The sequence below is a fragment of the Danio rerio genome, chromosome 15 (assembly GCF_052040795.2).
Source record: "Danio rerio strain M-AB ecotype USA chromosome 15, GRCz13ab, whole genome shotgun sequence".
NCBI lineage: Eukaryota > Metazoa > Chordata > Actinopteri > Cypriniformes > Danionidae > Danio > Danio rerio.
This window is the reverse complement of record NC_141035.1, coordinates 5,273,733-5,297,779: the sequence shown is the minus strand read 5'-3', so window position 1 is coordinate 5,297,779 and position 24,047 is coordinate 5,273,733. Positions and strand designations below refer to the sequence as shown.

Genomic DNA, 24,047 nt, shown 5'->3' with positions numbered 1-24,047 from the left:
AAAGCACGCTTGTCCCCCCTCCCGTCTCCCCCGACGTCCCGCACTCACACCACAATTGGGCCTGGGCACGCTTACGTCATCGATGCTGCGCTGTTCAGTGAGAAGCGCTCTCACTCAGCAGCACAGTGGAGATTTCTCTAGTTATATCGTTTCAGTCGTTTGATATGCCGTCAAATATTTCACCAAACAGTCCTTAGGGATGCGGGGACACGCAGTCAGATATTTTGCCGAACAGATCCGCCACTTTTGGTGCTCATAAACAATCATAAAGCCCTCGTGCTGCAGGAAGGTCTGCTGAAGGTGCACAGCTTTAGTGCAGTGAGGAGTTTGCGTCTTTAATAAACTACGGCAGTTGGCGTTCACTAAACACTCAACAGTAAGAATAATTAATAAATCCATATGAAACAGTCCCTTAAAAGTCACGTCACGCTTTCGGTATCGTGCTTTGGTGCGTTTTGCACTCACACAACAAGCATACTGCGCCAAAGCCCAAGTGATGCGCGCTCAGGCCCAACTCTTCCAACCGGGCCAGGGCCGGCCAAGTGAACCGTGCTTGAGCCCGATCCAGCGCACTCACACTTCTCAAACCATCCGGGAAACGGGCCTGGGCACGGTACGAATGACATAGTGTGAGTAGGCCCTAAGTGACTTTGAATGTGGCATAGTGGTTGGTGCCAGATTAGGTATTTCAGAAGCTGCTGATCTACTATGATTTTCACGCACAACCATCTCTAGGGTTTACAGAGAATGGTCAAAAAAAAGAGAAACTACTCAGTGAGCGGCAGTTCTGTGGGAACGAATGCCTTGTTGATGCCAGATGTCAGAGGAGAATGGCCAGAGTGGTTCGAGCTGATAGAAAGGCAACAGGTACTCAAATAACCACTCGTTACAACCGAGGTCTGCAGAAGAGCATCTCTGAATACACAACACGTCGAACCTTCAGGCAGATGGGCTACAGCAGCAGAAGACCACACCGGGTGCCACTCCTATCAACTAAGAATAGGAAACTGAGGCTACAATTGACACAGGTTCACCAAAATTGGACAATAGAAGATTGGAAAAACGTTGCCTGGTCTGATAAGTCTGATGGTGTCAACAACATGAAAGCATAGATCCATCCTGCCTTGTATCAATGGTTCAGTCTGGTGGTGTAATGTTGTGGGGGAGATTTTCTTGGCACACTTTAGGACAATTAGTACCAACTGAGCATCAATTCAACGCCACAGCCTACCTGAGTATTGTTGCTGACCATGTCCATCCCTTTGACCACAGTGTACCCATCTTCTGATGGCTACCTCCAGCAGGATAACGCGCCATGTCATTAAGCATGAATCATCTCAGACTGGTTTCTTGAACATGACAATGAGTTCACTGTTCTCAAATGGCCTCCACAGTCATCAGATCTCAATCCAAGAGACCACCTTTGGGATGGTGGTAGAATGGGATATTCACATCATGGATGCGCAGCCGTAAAAAATTTGCAGCAACTGCATGATGCTATCGTATCAATATGGACCAAAATCTCTGAGAAAGATTTCCAGTACCTTGATTAATCTATGCCACGAAAGATTAAGGCCATTTTGCAGGGAAAAGGGCGTCGAACCTGATACTAGTAAGGTGTATAATAAAGTGGCCATTGAGTGTATTATATCCTATAATAGCAGCTGTTATTTTCTTTAGTATTATTTTACTTATTTACAAGAGAAAAAAAGTGCTTATTATCTTTAATTAGTTTTTTCTTGTTCTCAATTGATAATTGTTTTCTATTGACTGTTTAATTAAAATGTTTCGATATTTTTTTTATTAAGAAATAATCGAGTTAAATTCCTAAAGCAATTTGTTAATGCGTAAATACGCAAGTAAATTAAAAAAGCAAATACATTTTTGCAGTGATCTAAAAAAAGAACTGTAATGTACTTTAAAAATGTCACTGGTATTGCATTACCTGATAAAATGTTGAGATTTTGAAATTTACAAACAATCCCACCATAGTGACAATTTAATTTGACCTTTTATTTTAGAAATTATGTTAATAAAAATAATAGTAAATTAATAAATTAAAATATATAAATAAATAAAAAATAAGAAGCTAAAAATGTACACTAAAAAACACAAACGATACTGTATGATATAACTCCATATGACACTCAATGTCATTAAGCAACAAAAAAAAAAATGCTTTAAAAAAATGTGGTATTGCTGAAATCGCTCTTCCTAGTACCTTAAATTGTAGGAATGTATAGTTTAAACACACTTTTTTTGTTTTAGTACAGGTGAGAGACTGCACCTGTGGAAGCAGAGAGTGTTTAGCTCTTCCATGTACCAGTGGCAGACGTCCTCCAGTGGGTCTCGCTTTAGCAGGCTGCTCTCAACCAGGTCCTCATTCCAGGACTCAGCCCAGGGTTCAGCACTCTCCTCAATGCAATGTAAGATCTCCTTATCATGCGGCGAGGCTATCTGTGCGCCATTGTGCCAATAAACCTAAAGAAAATCCACAAGCTTGAGCTAGATCACTGAAACAACTTACAAATCACACTTCAGAGGAGAACACCAAGCCTACTGCTTGTATAATAGGTTACCTAAAAGTGCTATTAAATGTTGTTTAAAGCTCCTTGCAACAATGATGAGAACAATGCAAGTCTGAAACCTTTCAAGAAGCAACAATTAATGTAATGTATAAATGTATCAATTCAAGCAGCTGGACTGGTCTATATTTCATTATATGATATAACATCTGTCAGCCTCCTCCTCAGGTATTCTGAACCTATGAGAAGTGCAGTACTAATTTCAGTACAAGTTCTGAAATTATTGCAGTGTTTCCTCTAGGATTTTTTCCTTTTCTTTTACACAGATCTACCAACTGCCTGTGGCGCTATTTCAATGACAAATGTTATGAGCGCAGTATTAGAAGTCGAGATCGCATTTATGTAACAGCCTTCGAGCATGTGAATCTATTTATTTGCACGCCGATTTCCTCTGCTCGTTAACAAAACTTCTTGCCAGCCCCCTTAAATATAAGCCGCTTCAAGAGCGTGCAGATCTTCTTGTGCGCTCTCAAATAAACACTGCTGAAGTGTGATTTAGTGCATTTATGTAACGAGTATGTCTCCAGTATTTATTAGATTTGCTAGGAATATTTATGAATGTCTCCAATAGACCTAGAGAGCGGTATTAATGCATCCTGAAGTACAGTGAAACGGCTATACGTCGTGTCTGCTGGCCTCAAGACTCACAGACCTGTCAGTCAGTCAGTCAGCATGTAACCTTAAAGGGTTAAACAAATGACGCACAGCACTACTACGGTTACAGAAAAGTTTGCTCTGTTATAATTCAATTATCTTTTAATACGTTTTGGTGCTATTATTACCCGCTATTAAAAAAAAAATTGTTTTGAATGAGAAGCTATAATGTAGCCGTGGCGGGATCAATTTTGGCGTGGCCCTCAACATGGAAGAATGAATGTAGCGGAAACCATGGATTGTACGCGTTTGTATCTAAAAAGTTTGTATCAATAAATTTTCTCTTCGAACCACCAGGTGGCAGTCTTTGTACTTTTATTTCGGAGTGCAGATCGCATAGTTTTTATTATTTATATATATTCAAAACATCGTTAAAAAATATTTACTATTTTCTCAAGTGTATATAACTACTACTGTAAGAAAATATCAGCAATCTGTACATTCTTTCACTATTACCTTCGCTTGAACTGAGCAGGTTTGAGCTACCAGAACTCTCAGAAGAGTTTTGAAGAACGAAACTATCCTGGATCCTGTCAAATCGTCAATAACCGAATCCAGCTAATTGAGTAATCCACATACAAAGAATGGACCCCAGGGGGGAAGGTGTGTGTCTGTCATTCTTTACTGACCCAATAGGTGCAGAGAATAGTGACAAACAGTCGTGTGTGTGTGTGTTTGTGTGTGTGTGTGTGTGTGTGGAATATCCTAATTGCAAAAAGTTTTACTTTAACTCATGAACATTTTATTCAAACCCCGTGACAAACTGGGGTATTAGACGCAAATAAGGAGTAAGGACTGGTGAGAGTGTTACGGAATTTAATAACACACGCCAAATGGAAAGAAAAAAAAACTTCCATGTTTTGCGATATGCGTGTGTGTGTGTGTATGTGTGGTCCTTCACACTCAATTCGAGCATCATCAACCGCGCAGCATCAATCACGCCACAGGATAGCTATTCGCATATTTGCATTAACTTAACATGTAAATTGTAAATCACTCACGCTTAACGCTTCATCTGCATCCGTGTGTCGTGTGAACGTACCAATAGAGTGACTCATTCTTTCTCAAATGTTTGTAGAAGCTGCCTGAATGGCTAATGCTTGATTTTATACACCTGCGGCCATGAAAGTGATTGTTACACCTGGGTTCAATGATTTGGAGGGGTGTCCCAAATCGTTTGGCAATGCAAGTTTAAAAACTATTTTTCAGTGAAAATGGGGCTGCGTCCGAATCCGCATACTTAAATACTATAAAGTACGCTAAAATCCGTATGCGAACCGAGTAGTGTGTCCAAAATCATAGAATTCGAAAATCAGTACGCGAGAAGTATCCGGATGACTTAGTACTTCCGGCGAGATTCTGGAGTGCGCATCCCATGCAGGCTGCGGTATCCCATGATGCCCCCCGCGAGAGAATTCATGAATCGGATGGAAGCGACGCAACTGACGAAAGTAGGTCACGTGACCATGACAAAATGGCGGATGTAGTACGTCCGAATTCCATTCATACTCTTCACATTCATACTGCATAAAAGGTACTTTTCTAACGTCCGAGTAGTACATTTTAATGTAAATGCAGTACCTACTGAGCAGTAGGCGGTTTCGGACGCAGTCTGGGAGTACAAGATAATTTTTATTTTTGCTAGAAATTTTAGAACTGTATTTTAAGCAACTTTTCTGTCAGTTTTTAGGCAATGTTATTTTCTAACTGTAATGCAGCAGTCAGCTCACCTTATATCCATTGTCTTCTTTTCTGTTATGAGAAGCAGTGATCATGACTCCAGCTGCAGCTCCATACTTCATCACAGCATACGGCTGGGAAAAAAGATGTAAAGATCAGCATCAAGAATTTGTCATACTGCTCATATACAACTCTGTTGAAAAGAGAGCTTTAGTTCTTCTACTGTGAATTAAATGATACATCAATATCTTTTTCTTACCACAAATGGGGTAGGCACATACGTAGAGAACAGATAGACAGGAACATCTTTACAAAGCATAACAGCGGCAGTCAACTTTGCAAGTCTGCAGATAAACCAAAAGCAAACAAGAAATGTCGATATTTAAACTCGTTTTAGACAAATGTAGTGTTCCGTATAGACTTAAATTAACATTATTGTGAACAACATTAAATCAAATCTTCCCGTTTTATTTATCCATCTAATAAATGGAATATTGCATACTGCATTTACATACACAATTAGAATATCAGTCAATGTAGGGCTGGGCAATTAATCAAAAGAAATGTATAACCAGTTATAAATTAATCAGTCAGTCATTTAGGTTTTTTAATTATTACTGACAATACTTTGCCTTTAAAACATATCACCATATATGAACAAACAGAGCGCTTGAGAGTTTTCATGAAATCATGGTGAGTGCATTGTTCATATACGCATTAATGTAATTACTCAGACTTATAATGGTAAAGGAGCTGTAATGTAGCAGCCCCATGGCATCAAAGAAGGAGGCAGAGAGTTCTCACTGATGCTTGCATGGTGATTTATTTTAACAGTATGAAACACTGCAATGCTTCACTTGTCACCGTGTTGACAAGAACACCGTTAAACTATACAAACCGGAAAAAAAAACTAAGTGTAAACAATCACAAGAACGTAAAGCATAATATACACAGACATTCACAATACAAACACAGTGCACAATTCAATAAACAACATCAAAGTACCAGCAAACAATTAAACAAACAAACATACCTCGTTCCACTTAGCCATAAAGGGGGCGCTAAATTGTTCTCATTCGTTTAGCTGCTGGAGTATGCTGCTCATATTTATTTTCAGCGTGAGGCAACAAACACCTGTTACACACCGGCCAATGCTGATTACGAGGTGCTGGATGGGAAGCTACTAAGCCCAAATTGCTGGGCAACTTATAGGCGTTGCCCTCTAGTGGTGACTTAAGGATAGGGAGGGTGGTGGTCATTACATGTAACATTAGCTGTTTTTATTTAAAGATCCGAATTAAACTTAAATTTGATATTAAAACTGGAATATAGCATACAACCAAGCACCATTTCCACTCAGTGAGTCAAGTAAACAAAATTGTCACCTACTCGTGGCAAATATCAAAAACAAATATTTAATTTGCTAGTTAGGCGAATGAATGCAATCATGGGTTTTGGAAGATCACAGTGCTAAAAATGAATACACTCAAATTGTTATGTTGAGAGAAAATATTACATACGATTTTAACAAACAGGAGAAAAAAAAAAATCAAGAAAAACATAAAATATAAAAAATTTAAGTTGAGATTTTGTAGTTTGTAAACTTATTTAGCAATAACTCTAAACTTTTTCAAATGGATATAAGTTTAAATAAGTGTTTTCATTTAAATGCACCAATATTCTTTGCTATATTCACTAAGAAATAAATAAAAAATTAACTTTCAAAAGAGGGTGTTCTTACTTATGTGGAGCACTGTATTTGTTTATCTGAAAAACAAAGTCAGTTATTCTCAGTTGACAATATGCATTCTGTGTCAGAATGTCAAATTGTTCATATGCGCATCAACCTGACCAAAAACATTATTAAAAGAGAAGGCAAGCCTCACATACGTCAAAATAAATCAGATTTTTTGTTGTTGGTTTATTTGGCATTGGACAGGAACCGAGTGGATTCCAAGAACCACGTCACGATCATGTCACTTCAGCAAATCAGTTCGAGTGAATGCAGATAATGGAATTAATATTCAGTAGCCTGACAGATAATTAGTAGTGATGATTTTTTATTTTTTTTTACTAAACTATAACTTGTCAAGCATCACTCACTCACTTTCCTTCAGCTTATTTGTTAAGTTACAAGGGGACGCACAATACATAACCAAGTCATATCATGAAAAGGAGAAAAAAATGTTATTTACTGTTTTGGTAAACCTTTAGCTTTGCTTGCTAAAGATGCTGGTTATTTTCCACTCTTGACAATGAAATATTCATTTCTGTTGGTTTATTTCAGTATTTAATAATTATATATTTTTTGCAATAGTTACAATAAAACTGAAATCTGATCTCTTTTCAAAAGATGACTTCAATTTCAAACGTTGATTTTAATTTAAAGTATTCTATTTAATACCACAAATGTGTTTTAATATTAAAAGGAATAGAAACATGCTCTTTCATTAGAAAAAAAGAACTTTAGTAGTTAAGTATAGTTACAGTACAAATGATAACAATATAAAACAGGGAAAAAGAAGAATAAATTAATAACTGCATTGAAAATAGAATAATTATTTTAAAATAATCAAAATTGAGGTAATTCAATTATTCAAAGTGTTGATTTTAGGTCATATCGCCCAGCCCTCTGTCAATGATCTCAATGTAATGATAGAACACACAATATACAGTATTTAATGCAGAATGGGTGAGTGTAACATTTCGACAGTAACCTCTAACTTGTAAGCTCTCCTAACTCTAGAATGTGCTTTCAGTGCATAAAGAATGCGGTGATGAATGGGCAGCATATGCCTGAATGCAGCGCTATTGTTTAATACAGGAAGCGAGAGTGTTTTCTTTTATTTGAGCCCTTGTTCCACAAAAAAGGCTGTTTTGCTGGTGCATTCTGCAGGCGATTTTACCGTTTGCTGCTAGATCGTCTCATTTTCAGTTCTGTTGACAAACAAAAAATAATGAAAAATCCAAAAATATTATGATCCTCATAGAAAACGTACTGATTTAAAAAAACTTAGTTATTAAATGTTTCTGCAACAAAATGTTGCACTGAGCAAGCTAACATACAACACACACACACACACACACAAGCAGTTAAATGAATGAGGATGCATGTTGTGGACATAACACATCTAAATCGTCATCTTAGCATGTCAAAGTCAAATTTATGCATATAAAATATATTTCCCAACAAAAAAAGTGTTAATGTCAAGCCCTGATTACAATTATGTTTGGCTTTTGACAGATTATTTAAAATATGTGGCTAAGAAATAGCTATTAACTTCTTTTGGGGGGGGGGGGGCAGTGAAAATTTTAGCAGGGCAAGTAAAAATTGGAACCACTGGCAAAATCGGCTTATTAGAAAAAACCCTTAGCATTGAACCATTTTTAAACAAAGCAACAAGGCACTATATGACCAATTTAAAGAATTAAAAGACTATTTCTTCTGTGTCTATTTTATATTTATGAACGTAATTAAATTACGTGAAGTAATTAAGTTACTTTTCAGAGAAAATAATTAAGAATTTAATTAGAAATGAATAATTAAATACTTTTTTGAAGTAACTTGCTCTACACTGCAACAAGCACATATGTCCATATCTATAGATAAAATATTTGCCTATGAAAATATTTAAAGAACAAACAATGAAGTCATTTTGTTGATGTAGGTATGAAATATGTCAGTGTTTGAACACTACAGTGTATTTGCATGAAGTCTACAAGACATTACCGTTCACTGGTGCAGCCACTGCTTGCTTGGGCACGAGTGTCATAACCAACCACCAGCCCTCTCGTTTTCAGGTCAGGGAAACATTTGGCCAAGTATTTGTACAATCCCTACAACAACAACAACGAAGGACAGACAGACTTATCATCATTAAAAAAACAGAATGCACCACATATGGCCTAGATCCTGTCTAATAACATCAACAATCCAGACACAAACAAGTCTTTGGGACATTGTGTGTCCAGTAGCAGTATTTCAGATAACTGTGCAGTTTGTCACTTTAATATTATTGTTTTAAAGTGCTGTTTAAGGAACATGCCACTTTATTGCTTATCGTCTCATAATATTGAAAACTATAATAACGTCCGCAAGATGTGCGGCACCTGAAACTATGGATAGTGAAAGCCTGTGCTGGCATTTCTCCTGCGGTGTTGATATCAGTGGTGAAGAGTGGGAGAAGAGGGCTGCATTGACAATCCAACAGAATGGGCAGCACATTAAACACATTTTATAAGCGGTCAGAAACTTGTAAAAAACTCATTAATAGAAGAATAAAGTTACATTAAAACCAAGCACACCATTGTTTTACTTTTGAAATTCCCAATAGGTTTGATGTGTCAAATGACCCTTTTCCAATTGAAAAAAACTAAAGTTGGATCCAAGATGGCCGACTTCAAAATGGCCACCATGGTCACTACCCATCTTGAAAAGTTTGCCCCCTCACATATACTAATGTGCCACAAACTTTGACGTTAATATCACCAACCATTCCCATTTTATTAACGTGTATCCATATAAATGGCACACCCTATAGAATTAGGGCATGGAGTATATTAGTGGCGTTATTGAAGTAAACATTGCAATCATAATACTACTGTCATGTAAGACTTTTCGCCATATTTTCTGACAAGTTCCACACTTCCGACTGTCAGTAAATAGCCACAGATACACACACCACGAAATGCGGACGTTTTTTTCTTTCCATTTAATGTTATTAAATTTCATTAAAACAACACTCTTCCACCAGTCCTTACTCATTTTTCGCATCCAACACCTCAGTTTGTTCATGAGTGAAAGTGAAACTGCCGAACTGCAGTTAAAGTTACCCAAAATTACGTGAAACTCTGCAGGAGACGTGGATAGCCTTGAGATGTAACATTCAAAAAGCACTTCACGTAAACGCCTTAATTATATTTTTGTCTATTAAGGCAAATAAGTAGATTACTGATGTCCATGTAAACTTAGGCCCTGTTTACACTAATGCGTTTTCGTTTTAAAAGTAAGTTTTGTTACGGTTACGCCAACCGTCCACACTACGCCGGAGTTCTCGAGCGCCGAAAACGGAGCGTTTTGGAAATGCTGGAGAGGCCGTTTTCATTCTAAAACGCTGCTGCTCCGTCTCAGTGTGGATGGGGAAAAACGGAGACATCTGAAAACGGAGGCGGGGCTTTTCCTCAATATTAAGCAGCCTTTACACAGTTCAGTCTTGCATCCTCTCCTTGAAAGTTCAGACTTCGCAAGTTTGATATGGAAAACACTTGCGAGGACACGGGTAAATCTTCAAAGGGAACAGTGTACTTTATAACCTCATTCACATCATCCTAGGTACGTTGATTCACTATATCAACAATAAAATGAAAACATGATTTAAGTAAATGCCTATTTTCATTTTTTTATTAACAATTTAACAGACAGCAGAAATGTTGAGGCGTTGTGCTGCATATATGAGCGTCATCTTCACTGTATGCATATTTATAATAAAACAGAGCCTATAACAACTGCCTCCTTTCATTTTCATTGAAAATACGAAACGTATCCTCTGCTTTGCTGAATGTCAGATTTAATAATCAATAATAGCCATTATGAAAGTATAACGCACAATAAGTTTATACATTATAGTAAATAAAGGCAAGCGATCAGTCGATATACAGAATGTACGCGGTTACATTAGTTATTAACTTATCTTTGCGCTCAGCCGAAACACGTTACCTGTGAACAAGTAATCAATTCAAAAGACCAAAGACGGGGAATATGTTGTTAGATATTGACAACAAGATTAATTCAATATCACGTTTAGCAAATATAGTGAGATTAGATCCAGCGGGAGATGCTTGATGAGCAGTCCGACTAGCACAGCTCTCATCTGGTTAGAAATGCTGCAGCGCTTGCCCGAGAGAGTGTGTGTGGTCACGTGATGTGCGTTTTCAGCGTATTGGTGTGGACGGAGAGCTGTTCAGAAACGCTGGGTAAAACGCCAGTGTGGACGCAGATCGTTTTCGTTCTAAAACGCCGTTTTAAATCAAAAACGCACTAGTGTAAACTGGGCCTTAGTCAGTAATGTCTTCAAAGTAAGTGAAAGATCCAGATAGGCATCATGCTGATTTGATTCAGAAGGGCACTTTTTTTTGTCAGACGGCTCACTGGTTTTACTTTCATTCACCATCATTATTTTTAAAAAGCACCCGGTCCATTTTATGTGTAAATTTTACTCGAATGCATTAACTCTACAGGTGCCTGATAGTTAGATGTGGAGCTTACATCAATCAGATTTACTCTAGTGAACGCATACAAATCGTCATCATAATATACTTGAGTGCACGACTCAAATTGTCACACCCCCCTGGTGGGGTGCACCCCAGTTTGATTAACCTGGTCTATAATAATTAAAAATTTAAATAGATTTTACTTCAATCTTGTTATAAATAGGACTTTTACACGCATGGTTGTTATATTTTTCCATTGTAAAGGACTAACTGTGAGCTGTCAATTGCGTATTGTAAACCTGGACCAACCTGTGTAGACTGAATGATAGTCAAGTCATTAATGCGAGCAAACCCTGCTCCCATCGCGGCTCTTAATCCAGCGGTTCCAAACGTCATCCTGGAGCACAATCTCCTCCTGAGCTCCACCACACGACCCTCTTGCACCAAAGACTCGATTTGTTCCCGCGTCAGAGGATTCTAAAAATACAAAAAGCAGTGTTTTCCATGTTTTCCAAGTAGCCAAAGGATCATACAAACATTAAAAGAATCTGTATGAAACAAGCTGTTGGTAAACAGTCGTTGCACGTGCGACTGTATTCCAGTTGGTTTTGATGAAGAAAGTGTGACAGCTGGTAAACTGAATCACCTGACTTCCCGTCCAACTCATACTTTCGTCATTAAAAGGGACCACACTACAATCAAGAACTGTTTGGCTGTGAATTAAAGCTGATAACATTAAAAATAATATTACTTTTTTTTTTTACACAGATCAATTGTTATACTTCACAATATCTCAGCGTTCTTGGAATGGAGAAACAGCCTATGTTTGACACCAATGTCTTCATTCATTCATTCATTATTTATTTATTTATTGCCATGTCAGCTACTAAGGCTATTTTCATGGCAAGAGCATTTCAGTAATTAACAAACATCAACAGTAAAAAATAAATAATTGAATATACAGGTTTAAATATGATTTTTCTGGTTAATACATGTTAAAAATTCTAATACTTTTTCTGGTGTCACTTTGTTAAAAATGTCCTTAAGAGAGTTCTCATTATAAAAAGTCTTTCTGGAGTCATTAAAAACAGGGCAGTCCAGTAAAATATGTTTTACGGTCCATGGGGTTTTACAGTGCAAACATTGGGTAGGGTCCTCATCTTTGAGTATAAAGTTAATCTTGTATGTTCAATACGCCATCTGGTAAAAATGACTTGATCAGCTCGTTTCTTAAAATGTCTTATACCTCTGTGTGTAATTTCAGGCTGGATTTTGTGTAATTTATTGTTTTCCAGTGTATGCCACTCCTCTTGCCATTTGTTTAAAATATAATTGTTAATAAAAGGTCTCATCTCTGATGGAGAAGTTTGACATTTGTTCACAGCTTGTTTTAGAGCAGCTTTAGCAGCTGCATCCGCTCGTTCATTCCCTGAAAGTCCAACATGTCTTGGTATCCAGCAAAAAATGATAAGGTAAAATTTGTTTTGTAGGTGGTGAACTTTAGTTAAAATATTTTCAATCAAGGGATGATCACTCTTTGAAAATTCCATCCGTTGAAGGAATGATTTAGAGTCTATAAAAATAATGGTTTTCTTTTGTTGTGTATTTTCTAGAAACTCCAATGATAAAAGTAGTGCGCGGGCTTCAGCTGTGAATATGGGACATCAATGTCTTAAAATATCCAAAATTTGCAAGAGAATGATCCTGGCTCAATCTCCTTTTAAAAGCGCTTATACTTAATCTTTTTTTAATTAAAAGGCCAATATATGAATCAGCAAGGGCCACATATTCAGCTCAAAACGTTCTTCTTTAACGTTCTACTGAAGAAAAAAAAAGTTACCTACATCTTGGATGACCTGTGAGTTAGCAAATTCCCAAGAAATGTTCATTCTTGAGTGAACTATTGCTTTAAGGCTGATAAGATACATTGGTATGATAAACACAGTTAATTTAAGCTTTTGTTCATATGTAAACAATGATCAATAGAGTGCACACTATTAGTGTACATAGAACACATTGAAGAAGCTTAAGCATGTTACGTATAAGGCATTCCAGCAGTGTGTGACTCATGCTCAAGGTTTCTTGTTTATATGCAAAGGGGTATGTTGTAATGTTTCAAGCTCCACATCAGCTTTGGTCTGATCATGTACAATTGTCTGCTGTTTTGTACCTTATTAAATGTTTATGTCATAATAATCAAAATATAGTATTGCATTGTCCCATTTAACCCTCTTCCGCACGGTGTTGCCATGGTCTTAAAGAAACAGTGGCAACATGATATTTACGTTCATGTCCCTGCCACTGTTTCTTTAAGACCAACATTGATTTTTTTTTGTTGTTGTTGTTGGAAAGAAAAGGCCTTAGTTTTAGCCAATGATGTTCTTTGGTTAAGTCACATGACATGCAGTGTTTTTCTGTAGCGTAATTTCTGACAGACTGGCGTTTATAGTGCATAGGATCAGGAACTGATTGCGTTAGCGCAAAAAAAAAAGCAATCATCCAAAACATGCATCTCTCACATGCCACGTTTTAAAGGATAGCCTAAATTCGTGTCCGAGGGCTGCTTTGAATAGAATAATTAAAAAAGCACATTAAAGACTATAAACATAAAATAAAACATTCACACGGGCGCTGCTTTCAATTTTAAAAGAATCAAGCAGACTTTAAAAAAATCAAATTTGCAGAAGATAAATGACAGGAATTTTGCAAAAATAAATGATTAAACATATCGGGACAGTTAAGAGAACATTTTACTTTAATATATTTCTTTGACTCCAATACAACAGCTTAGATTATGAATGACGGAGTGTAAAGCCGTCTCTCTTGCATGTTCAGCAGCGCGTCGTGCTGTTTGTAAATGAGGAGGCATAGAGAATGCACTATTTTGTTCCACCTCAAGATATTTAAATAAAAACCAACACCGAACTGCTCATCACGCTCAAAAAAAGTCAAACTAAAATGCACAACTTGTTGGTTGCACCTACTGGATGCACAATGAAACTATAACAGGCCATTCTTTTAATTCGGTATTGGTGAAGTAAGTGAACCAACCGCAGATGCTTTGTCATGTTGGTCACGACACTTTGCTTTATAACTGATTAGTTTATTACAATAATTACTTATTAGGGTCAATGACGTGACGCTCATTTTTTTGTGTCCATGTCTTTTAAATAAATTCAAGTAGGTTACAGTTTCAAAATAAATAAGCAAATTACTTGCATACATTCTCTATTTTGAGGACCAAGTTTAATTTTTTGGGTTTAATCCATTTTAAGAAAATTTTTAGGGGATTATTGCAAGAATGTCAATGTGGTGTAACCAAAAGAAATTGGTACCAAATAGTTTACCTTGTTTAAAAAATGTGAAAGCCTCAATGAAACATTGTATCGGCTAGTCTGGCATAATTTTACATTAGACATATTTAATAGTAAATAAAGGTAAATATAGCACAATTGTTTTAAATATTATAATTCATTTGGGGAATTTTTTCTGTCACCTCAAATTTCTGAAATGTCAAGATGGTGTAACCACTATTTATTGAGCCATTTTGTTAATATTGTGCACAAGACAGTTAGACAGGAAATTGAATCACAGAGAAGAACTCTTGATAAGACTAATTGCTGCATGCAAAGGTTAGTAACTCTTTTTAAAATGTGAGATACTTTGACCTTTTTAAGGTATGGCCAGCTATTCTTAGATATGCATGTCAAATGGTAAGACCCCAGAAATGCACTGATAATTGTTCATAATTATAAAAATAAGTATTATATTTAAAAGTTAAATTTGAAATATTCCCACCAAGCCCATGTGCTTACATAGATGTTATTGATAATGCCTGTCAAATTTCATTTTAAGTTGAAATGTCAAGGGGTGTAACTGGTTACACCATTTGACTCATATAGCAGGAGTCTTTCTGTCAGGGGTCAATTTAGTCAAATATCATTAGTTCATGATGCTGATCAAAAATGCGACATAAATTAAACTACTATTTGTGTTCATAGTGTAGATTATTTATTTATTTTTGTTTGAGAAATAGGTGCTTAATCCACAACCTTACTATTAAAGCTCTGTAAACATAGGATAAAATTATTTTACTGCACAACATGAATGTTTTTTTTTGTTTATGTTAATCCATGTTTATATTCACACAATATAATGTACACACTCTCTCATTCACACACACATTCATACACTACAGTCAATTTAGTTTTTCTAATTCACCTATACCGCAAGTCTTTGGACTGTGGGGGAAACTGGAGCTCCCAGAGGAAACCCATGTCAACTCCACACAGTAAGCCATCCTGGTCCATCTTGGACTCAAACCAGCAACCTTCTTGCTGTGAGACAACTGTGCTAACCACATTAGCCACTGTATCACCCTCCTTTGAAATGTTGTAAGTATTTTTTTTCTTCTTGAGAAAGTCTTATTTCTTTTAGTTTGGATAGAATAAAAGCAGTTTTTAAAATGTTTAAGCAGTTTTTAAGGTCAATATTGTTAGCCTTCTTAAATACAGAACAAACCACAGTTACCCAATGACTTGGCCAATAGATCTTACCTGCCTAATTAACCTAATTACATTTTTAAATGTCACTTTAGGCTGAATACTAATGTCTTACAAATTATCTAGTCAAATATTATGTGCTGTCATCATGGCAAAGATTACGGAAGAAATCAGTTATTAGAATTTAGTCATTTAAACTATTTTGTTTAGAAATGTGTTGACAATAATATTCTCTCTGTTAAAGAGCACTTGGGAATTTCTTTTTTAAATAAAAGAAAAAATTAACATGGGAAATGAAACAAGGTTGACAAGCCTCTATAGACTGAGTGCACACAGCCTTAAGTTTTGGAGGTTTTCATACTTGATGCGCTTGCTGTTGTACTATTATTATTAACAACTAGAGGTGACTCGGAGGAACTTTAATGATGAAAAGTTGTGAAGAACAAGTCAGAAGTTGCTAAACAAATGAATTGCAGTTGAAATCAGTTTTGTTTGGGTTTTTTTACAGCATGTCTGATAAAAAATTTTCTTCTGGAGAAAGTCTTATTTGTTTTATTTAGGCTAGAATAAAAGCAATTTTTAAAAGCCATTTTGAGGTAAAAATTATTGGCCCTTTTAAGCTTTTTCCCCGCGATAGTCTACAGAACAAACCATGGATATACAATAACTTATCTAATTACTCTAACCTGCCTAGTTAACCTAATTAAGCCTTTAAATGCTACTTTAAGCTGTATAGAAGTGTCTTGAAGAATATCTAGTCTAATATTATTTACTGTCATCATGGCAAAGAGAAAATAAATCAGTTATTAGAGATGAGTTATTAAAACTATTATGTGTTGAAAATGTGTTGAAAAAACCTTCTCTCTGTTAAACCGAAATTGGGGAAAAAATAACAGGGGAGCTAATAGCTCAGGGGGAATAATAATAATTCTGCATAATTCTGAAGTTAACTGTATAAAATAAATAGTTTGTGGATAAGTTGTGGATACACTCATGAAATTATTTGTTGTCAGTCAGTCGTGTATGCTTACAAAAATTGGCCTTTAATCCCAGCACCAAGGCAACAACGAGTAAGCAGCAGTTCTTACGTACTAGTGATTTACGTACAGTGTTTGGCAAATTGTTTCTAAATAGCTTAAAAGTAAAATAGTGGATTTTTTTCTAATATCATCTACTTATTTTTATTTTAATTAAGCCAACTGAAAAGAAACAGTGATGGAAAAGGTGTTAAATGTTAAACATGTTTCTTTAGTTTGTTAATATTCTATTGATGAGGGCCACACATTTAATGTAAAGGATGTTATTACTTGGTGTATTAAAGTTCAGCAACCTGGTTTCATTGTTCTAAACACATTTGTCAATGACAATCCCACAGAAATTGTTGACTATCATTCTTAATTTGAATTGATTTTAATTGTCAATTTCAAAATCTTTGGCTGTAGAAGCAACATTGTCAGGTGGTGTAACTGGTTTTTGTCAATTGGTGTAACCAGTATTTTACATAAAAATATAATTATGTACATGGAAATAATGTTAAATTAAAATTAAAACACTTAGTTTAGTGTAATAAAATAGTTTTTAACATTTTTTTACATAATTTGTCAAAGATTATTTAGAAACCAGAAGTGTTTTTAGCATGTGTCTGGCCGAATATTGCAAAAACTCATTAAAATCTACATTTAGAGATAATGCGAATACAATAAATGTTATTGTGGTATTTTAAAATGAAGTATTTATTTCAGTGTGTACACTTGCATATCATCTAGGAGGAGTAAATTATTTAATATTTCACAATTTTTGGCAGTTACACCATTTGACATTTTCAGTTGCATTCAGTCTTAATGTCTGTAAAAAATGGTGTAAATGTTATTTTTAATTACATAAAATCAACATGAATACAATCTGTACATTTTAAAATATCTGACGGATGCTTTTAAATCAACTTTGTAAAAGATTTTTAAATTTCCCATCTTGCCAAACCTGTTTTGTCACTGACCCATTAATATTTACACATAATTAATAATTATACAATTATTAGATTTGCCATCGTTCTTCACCACATGCAGTCACCCTTTTAAGCACATCTTGAGGTCCATATCTAAACAAATATGTAGATTATTATTAAAAGTGCTCTCCAGCGGCGAAGTTCCTGACAGAGTAGGGAGTGAAAAAAATGTGTATGCAAAAATTGAAGAAGACGAATCAAAATTTTTATTATATAACAAGTATCAGATTCTTAGTTTCTAATCCCCGCCCAGTTTTTAATTACAAGTTGTGTTTTTTTTTTTTTTGTGGCTGTGAAGTTTATTAAGAATATAAATATATATATATATATATATATATATATATATATATATATATATATATATATATATATATACACACACACACACACACACACACATACATATATACACACACACAAAGAAATTATCGTCATTTGGACTGTACGATTAATCAAAAAAAGATCATGATCTCGATTCGACCCTACATGCGATCCAAATTCAGCTTTTTCTATGATTCAGCCAATTATATTTGCAAGGTCAGGAGAGAAGAAAAGGCGGCTGCAGAAGTCTTCACAGCAACATTGACATCTTCAAATGATGTTGAAAGTGTTTTTATAAAGTATAACTCACCCAAAATGTCATTTCTGTCTTTATGTAATAATGTATTCACGGTCGTGAAATCACACGTGAGCTGACACACGGTTTATTTACTGCCGAGAACGCACGAGCACGCAAATGACGCTTACTATAGTGAACACAACCTGCATATACTGTGAATAACAGGTAATGAAGTTGTAAATAACGTTCAGTTTGTTGCACAGAGCGATCGTTTGAGGGCCGTGCGGGAGGTTTGATTTGCATGTATATGTGTTTTTTCTCACAGTGACGGCAGCCATGAGACGCACTAGGAAGTGAAAGTGAAACCTGTGCGCACATCATTTAAATGATCATATGGCATTGTAGTGTTATGATTACGACAAGCATTTGATATGTTTTTTTCTTTATAGCAAACAAAAGAGTTGTGCATGAAAAAACGTTAACTGTGTCAGTATAACAACCCTAGCCTATATATAATGGAACTATAATGCTCTAATAATGTTATCAATAACAGATGACAAGCACATGTCTCAAACATCATAATTAAATTTTATAATTATGAATAGTTATATTCTAATGTCTTATTTTTACTGTGAATTAACAAACAGGACATATTGAAAGTCTGTTTAAGTCCACCATAATACAAAAGTTTGCATTTTAAGCAACAGTAGAGCTACACATAGGCCTGTTATTGTTGTTGTTTACCATATGTTTGAGAATTAACAATAATAATAGGCTAATCATATTATTAACTTTTATTTTACATTTACAGAATCGTGAGAAAGAATCGTGATCTTGATTGTAAGCAAAAAAAAATCGTGATTCACATTTTTGCCAGAATCGTGCAGCCCTAATCGTCATTATTTATCGTGATTAACATTCTGAGCAAAATAATCCTGATTATACAAATCATTTATACTGGTATAGCGCCCAACTCTTTAATTATGAAGCAATTTGTGACTTTTGTTTTTAAGAAGCATAAACCTAAGACATAAATAGACATCACAGTAATGTACCAAAGCTCTATTAGGAGGGATTTTAAGGACAAGTACAATTCTGGGACACCTCTGGCCACAGCTATTGATCAGATCAAAAAAATCTATATTATAAAAAAAGAAATAAAAGAGGACAGCTACACACACTCTCTCCAGCATTTGCTTTAGTATGCCAGCAGCAGTATTGAGTCTTTGACTCAGCTGTAATGCATCTAATCATAGATCTTTTTAAGCAGTCATGGTGGAAAATGAATAATTCCTTTTTTTTTCCACTGAACGGAGCTTATCTCTGTGGCCTAGACAGAACAGGTTTCCGATTAATCCCAACTAGCTGAGCCACCCAAATATGTGAACACAAGAATGTCCCATAACATTTTAAAGTACACAATCAGTAAAAATACCACGCAGGCAACCCACACAAAGGGAAATGTCCCACTTTCAGTTTATTTTTGCTGAGCTAATGGCTTTTTATTACAACTGCAGGCTGACAGCTGGTTGCTCTGTAATGTACTTCTATACACACCAGTCATCCAGAGCTGGCGGAGTTTGACATTTGCAGGAGGAGGTCAGCCAGACATGCTGTGTGACTATATAAATGTGCCTGCACAAAGAAAAGAGCTGCAAAAATTCTTTTAACATAACAAAATCATGTCCAAATTCTGAACGTATGAGGGAAAAGCACTAGATTCGCTCTTTTTAAATGTACAAATTCTCCAAATGCAAAAAAGAAAGTATTACCACATTTTCAGGACATGTAACAACACGTTTTTGCACAGATGCTCCATAAAAAGCCATTTCTAGAAGAATCATACTTTACCTAATTTATCCAAAGTTTCCTTTTTGCTTCAGTAGAACATTAAAACTTTAGATTAAACAGTGAACTTTGGGGATTAATTTAAATGCAAGTACAAAAGAACTGCTACCATCGGACAAGTGTATTGATGTTGCAGCATACAAAAAAATAATAAATAATTTACCACATGCATCCTCCCTCTCCATTGGGTGTAAACACCCTCAGGGTGAAGGTAATGTTGAACATAATGTTCAGTTACTTGCTCAGACCATTTGTTTGGCATCATAAAATGTTAGTACATCACTATACAAGTTCTGAAAACGATTGTTGTGTTGCCTGCTTGTTTATCCAAATACAGTCATAAATTGGACTTCATGAATCACCAAGGACAATGATTTCAGCTAAAATTATTTGATTCAGTTTGTCAGGAACCAATCGGCAACCTGCTGCTTTCCCCCATGAGGCAAATACGGAAGTAACAGGAACTGCAATTCATCGAAATTCCACTAGTCCCGGCTCCATATGGAGTAAACTTCTATTGAGAAAAAAAAGATCTTTACAGCCTGGTACAAAAAACAATTTTGATTCATACAGCTAATATTATCCTTCATGACAACTGTGAGCTCAAGGTTCAAGCCTCGGCTGGGTCAGTTGCCATTTCTGTGTGGAGTTTGCATGTTCTCCCTGCGTTCGCGTGGGTTTTCTTGGGGTGCTCCGGTTTCCCCCACAGTCCAAAAACATGCGGTACAGGTGAATTGGGTAGGCTAAATTGTCCGTAGTGTACGAGTTTGAATGAGTGTGTGTGTGGATCTTTCCTAAAGATGGGTTGCGGCTACAAGGGCATCCGCTCCGTAAAAAACGTGCTGGATAAGTTGTTGGTTCATTCCACTGTGGCGACTCTGGATTAATAAAGGGACTAAGCCGAAAAGAAAATGAATGAATGAATGAATACTTGTAAGTTTGTAACCACAGCAAATATATTTCTGTCTAAAGCTTTATCTTTTAAAACATATTACATATTTATTAAAATGGTAGTTTTGTTCCTGCTCCTCCCTAATTGAGGTAAAGTTGATTCATTCAGCGATGGGCATGGGCCAGTATAAGATTCTGATGGTATCATAACCTTGAACAAAAAAATATCACGGTTTCCCGGTACTGTGATTACTGCTCTAAAATAAGTTCTTTTTAAATGTCTGGGTAAAAAACTAAAAGGTGCAGACCAAAAGTGCTAGTGTGAAAGCACCCTTAAGCCTGGTTTATACTTCTGCGTCAAGTAACCGGCATAACCAACGGCGCATGCAACGCACGTAGCTGTGCATTTATACTTCTGCGCCTTGTCTCTGTTGGTCTGCAATACCACTTCCAAAACGCTAGTTGGCAGTGAGGTGTAAATGTTCCTCTGTGTCGAGTTTCTTCGCTGCTGTTTTGTTCTTTTTGAATGCTCCCTGAATGTACAAGTGGCTCAAACTCGCTCATTTTGAGACAGGAACCGGCGGACGTGCAACAACTTTAACTATGAGGTAAACACAAAACAAAACTTTCCACCCGGAGCTCCTTTACAGGACTCCGCAATTGCTCTATTGGGCTCGCGGGGCTCTCGGTCCCGCACAGACTCATCAGCGCTACCAAGCCCACCAATCACAGAGCTTGCGCTACGCGTCGTTGCGACGTGTAGTTATATTTTTTGATAGGTGCACGTCAGCAACGCCAACGGCCACAGCGTAGGGCTATGCGTCAACACCGTAGCATACGCGTGCGTTTGACGCAGAAGTATAAATCAGCCTTAAGTTTCAAAAACACTGGTTTACCATTTAAACTGCATCTTTGGATATCTTTTCTGCTGGAGATACTGCTGTCCTAAAAAACTTTTTTTAAAAACACATCAAAAAAAAAGCATACACATACCTTAGGAACAGTATTACCAAAAAAACTGGTGGTTTTAAAACCTTGACCTTTCCAAACCACAGTATACCTTGAAAGCGGTGATCGTCCCATGCCTATTCAGCGACAACTTGTGACAGTCCCCATGTAATTTATCGAGGCACTTTGATTATTCGGTCTAAAATCACATGTAAGTATGACTTCAATACAAGTTTGACTGTAAACAATGTTGTTCTTTTGACAGCTATTGGCTCCTAACACGATTACACTATTCAGAATTTGCAAAGAATACTTTTCTGAGAATATATTATTAAGGAGAAAGTCCGAATGTGTGAATAGAACACCAGCTTTAACTTAATTCTTCCCTACTACAGTGGATGATGTACAGTAATACCAATTAAGGTACATATCAAATTACTATGGTATAATGCCATGACTGTACAACTGCAGCTCAACATCTGAATGACTGAAGTCGCTGCAATGCAGTGGGACACTGGATGTTCTTAAAATGTTACTCTTTACAACACATGCCTCATTTAAGACATAATAAAGACAAAATACAACATTTGAAACATCTAAAAGACTTTGGAAATGGAGTTACTGAAAATAGCAATAACTGGCAACATGTCGACACACCAGTCATAATGTCAGTAATGTGAGAAATGGATGTTTAAAACTAGCTGAATTCTCACCTTATCCCAGGTCATCCACTGACTGACCGCTTTGTCCAGCACCGGGTCGCCAGTAGCACTGAGACACTGTGAGTTCGCGTTGAGGTCTCCGTTGGACCCCATTTCAGCGGCAGATCCAGACTTCTAAGGGGGGAACTTCAAATCCAGCTGCTTCAAACCGGTGCGACTGACTGTTATTGCGCACAGCGTGCTCGGAAATTAAAGATTAACGGCGTGACGTCATCACATTCAAATAGGTCACATCTGACGAAGGCTGCAAACTATCAAGTCAACTCACTGCTGTACACGCGTTTTAAAATAAGACAACTACATACACGTACTGTACGTCGCGCCAGCTTATCAATGTCCACAGACCGAGTCCCTTAAAAGTTGTTGTTTTTCTTCTACTGGCTAGAAAATGACAGAACCCTACGTGCACTGCAGCTGGAGTAGTTCACTTTTAAGCTAGCAGCACTTCCTCAGTGAGGGAGCAGCTGGTGGAAGAGTTAGCATTGGCGTATTAGCCGAGTGCGTTTGCTGATGATCGGATGCAGTCCGTTATGAACACACGTCACGTCACTAAACACATGTGTAGGTATTTTTCTGTATCTGTGAAAGTGTCGATATGGAATTCTGTCATAAATTAACTGCTGTGACAATCAAACTATTTAGCGAAGCAGCAGGAACAACTGAGGTGTGTGGGTTGGGCTTAGATGGGGGATGCTGGGAAATTGAGTTCTGTTATAGTCTAGTAGACCCCGAAATGTTTTTTATTTTATTGATAATTATTAACGTTTTAGAATTATAGCACTACACTATTTTTATGGAACATGCAGTACTTGGTATTTATGTCTTTATAATCTTATATAATCAATTAATCAGTCAGCTTACTCAGTAGACCTCTAATCTTTTACAGTATGATCTGATTTCATTTGTAGGTTTTGAAATGGCAAGTTTAGTGATAAAAACTGAAATCTCTATGTACAAATTATGTATTTATTGTAATGTCTTTACTGAAATAACTGCGGGATAGTTATCCAAAAAAGTGCAATCATGTCATTATACTCACTATTTACTTGTTTCAATCCTTTTAATTCCTTCTTAATTCTGATAAACAAAAAAGAAGATATTTGGATAATAGTAGTCATTTTTAATATAATATCTGTATAATCCATCATACTTCAACAACACCATCTTTATCTCTTCTCTCTGATGAGGTCTGTTTGTTTCCTTAAACTCAGTGGTTGTTTTTATTCATTCATTCATTGTCTTTTTGGCTTAGTCCCTTTATTAATCTAGGATCGCCACAGCGAAATGAACCGCCAACTTATCCAGCATATGTTTTACGCAGCGGATGCCCTTCCAATTGCAACCCATCATCACTGGGAAACATTCATACACACCCAATAACACACACAATGTGGACAATTTAGCTTACCCAAATTACCTGTACCACATGTCTTTGGACTTGTG

General features: G+C 36.4%; 4 protein-coding genes across 13 annotated transcripts in view; 2 read left to right on the top strand and 2 right to left on the bottom strand.

The window, feature by feature from the left end:
* The window catches only part of brwd1 (bromodomain and WD repeat domain containing 1), a 1,114,631-nt gene that overhangs the window by 781,891 nt on the left and 308,693 nt on the right, over positions 1 to 24,047 (top strand). The gene's annotated exons all lie outside the window — the stretch shown is intronic.
* phkg1a (phosphorylase kinase, gamma 1a (muscle)) overlaps positions 1 to 24,047 on the top strand; it is an 831,529-nt gene that overhangs the window by 631,420 nt on the left and 176,062 nt on the right. The window lies entirely within an intron of this gene.
* The window catches only part of mxf (myxovirus (influenza virus) resistance F), a 250,465-nt gene that overhangs the window by 194,421 nt on the left and 31,997 nt on the right, over positions 1 to 24,047 (bottom strand). The window lies entirely within an intron of this gene.
* The window catches only part of pgm2l1 (phosphoglucomutase 2-like 1), a 35,452-nt gene that overhangs the window by 10,472 nt on the left and 933 nt on the right, over positions 1 to 24,047 (bottom strand). For 3 of the 8 annotated variants that reach the window (XM_087282808.1, XM_087282807.1, XM_087282806.1), the window contains 5 exons: positions 11,439 to 11,606; positions 8,650 to 8,756; positions 5,179 to 5,263; positions 4,970 to 5,053; positions 2,288 to 2,481 (listed from right to left, as the gene is read on the bottom strand). In XM_087282808.1, the coding sequence (XP_087138934.1) occupies positions 2,288 to 2,481; positions 4,970 to 5,053; positions 5,179 to 5,263; positions 8,650 to 8,756; positions 11,439 to 11,525 (557 nt within the window). In that variant the 5' untranslated portion in view covers positions 11,526 to 11,606. Of the gene's footprint in view, positions 1 to 2,287; positions 2,482 to 4,969; positions 5,054 to 5,178; positions 5,264 to 5,952; positions 6,102 to 7,825; positions 7,857 to 8,649; positions 8,757 to 11,438; positions 11,607 to 22,595; positions 23,290 to 24,047 lie in introns of those variants that run through there. The other 5 variants (XM_087282811.1, XM_087282810.1, XM_087282809.1 and 2 more) reach the window with 4 other exon arrangements.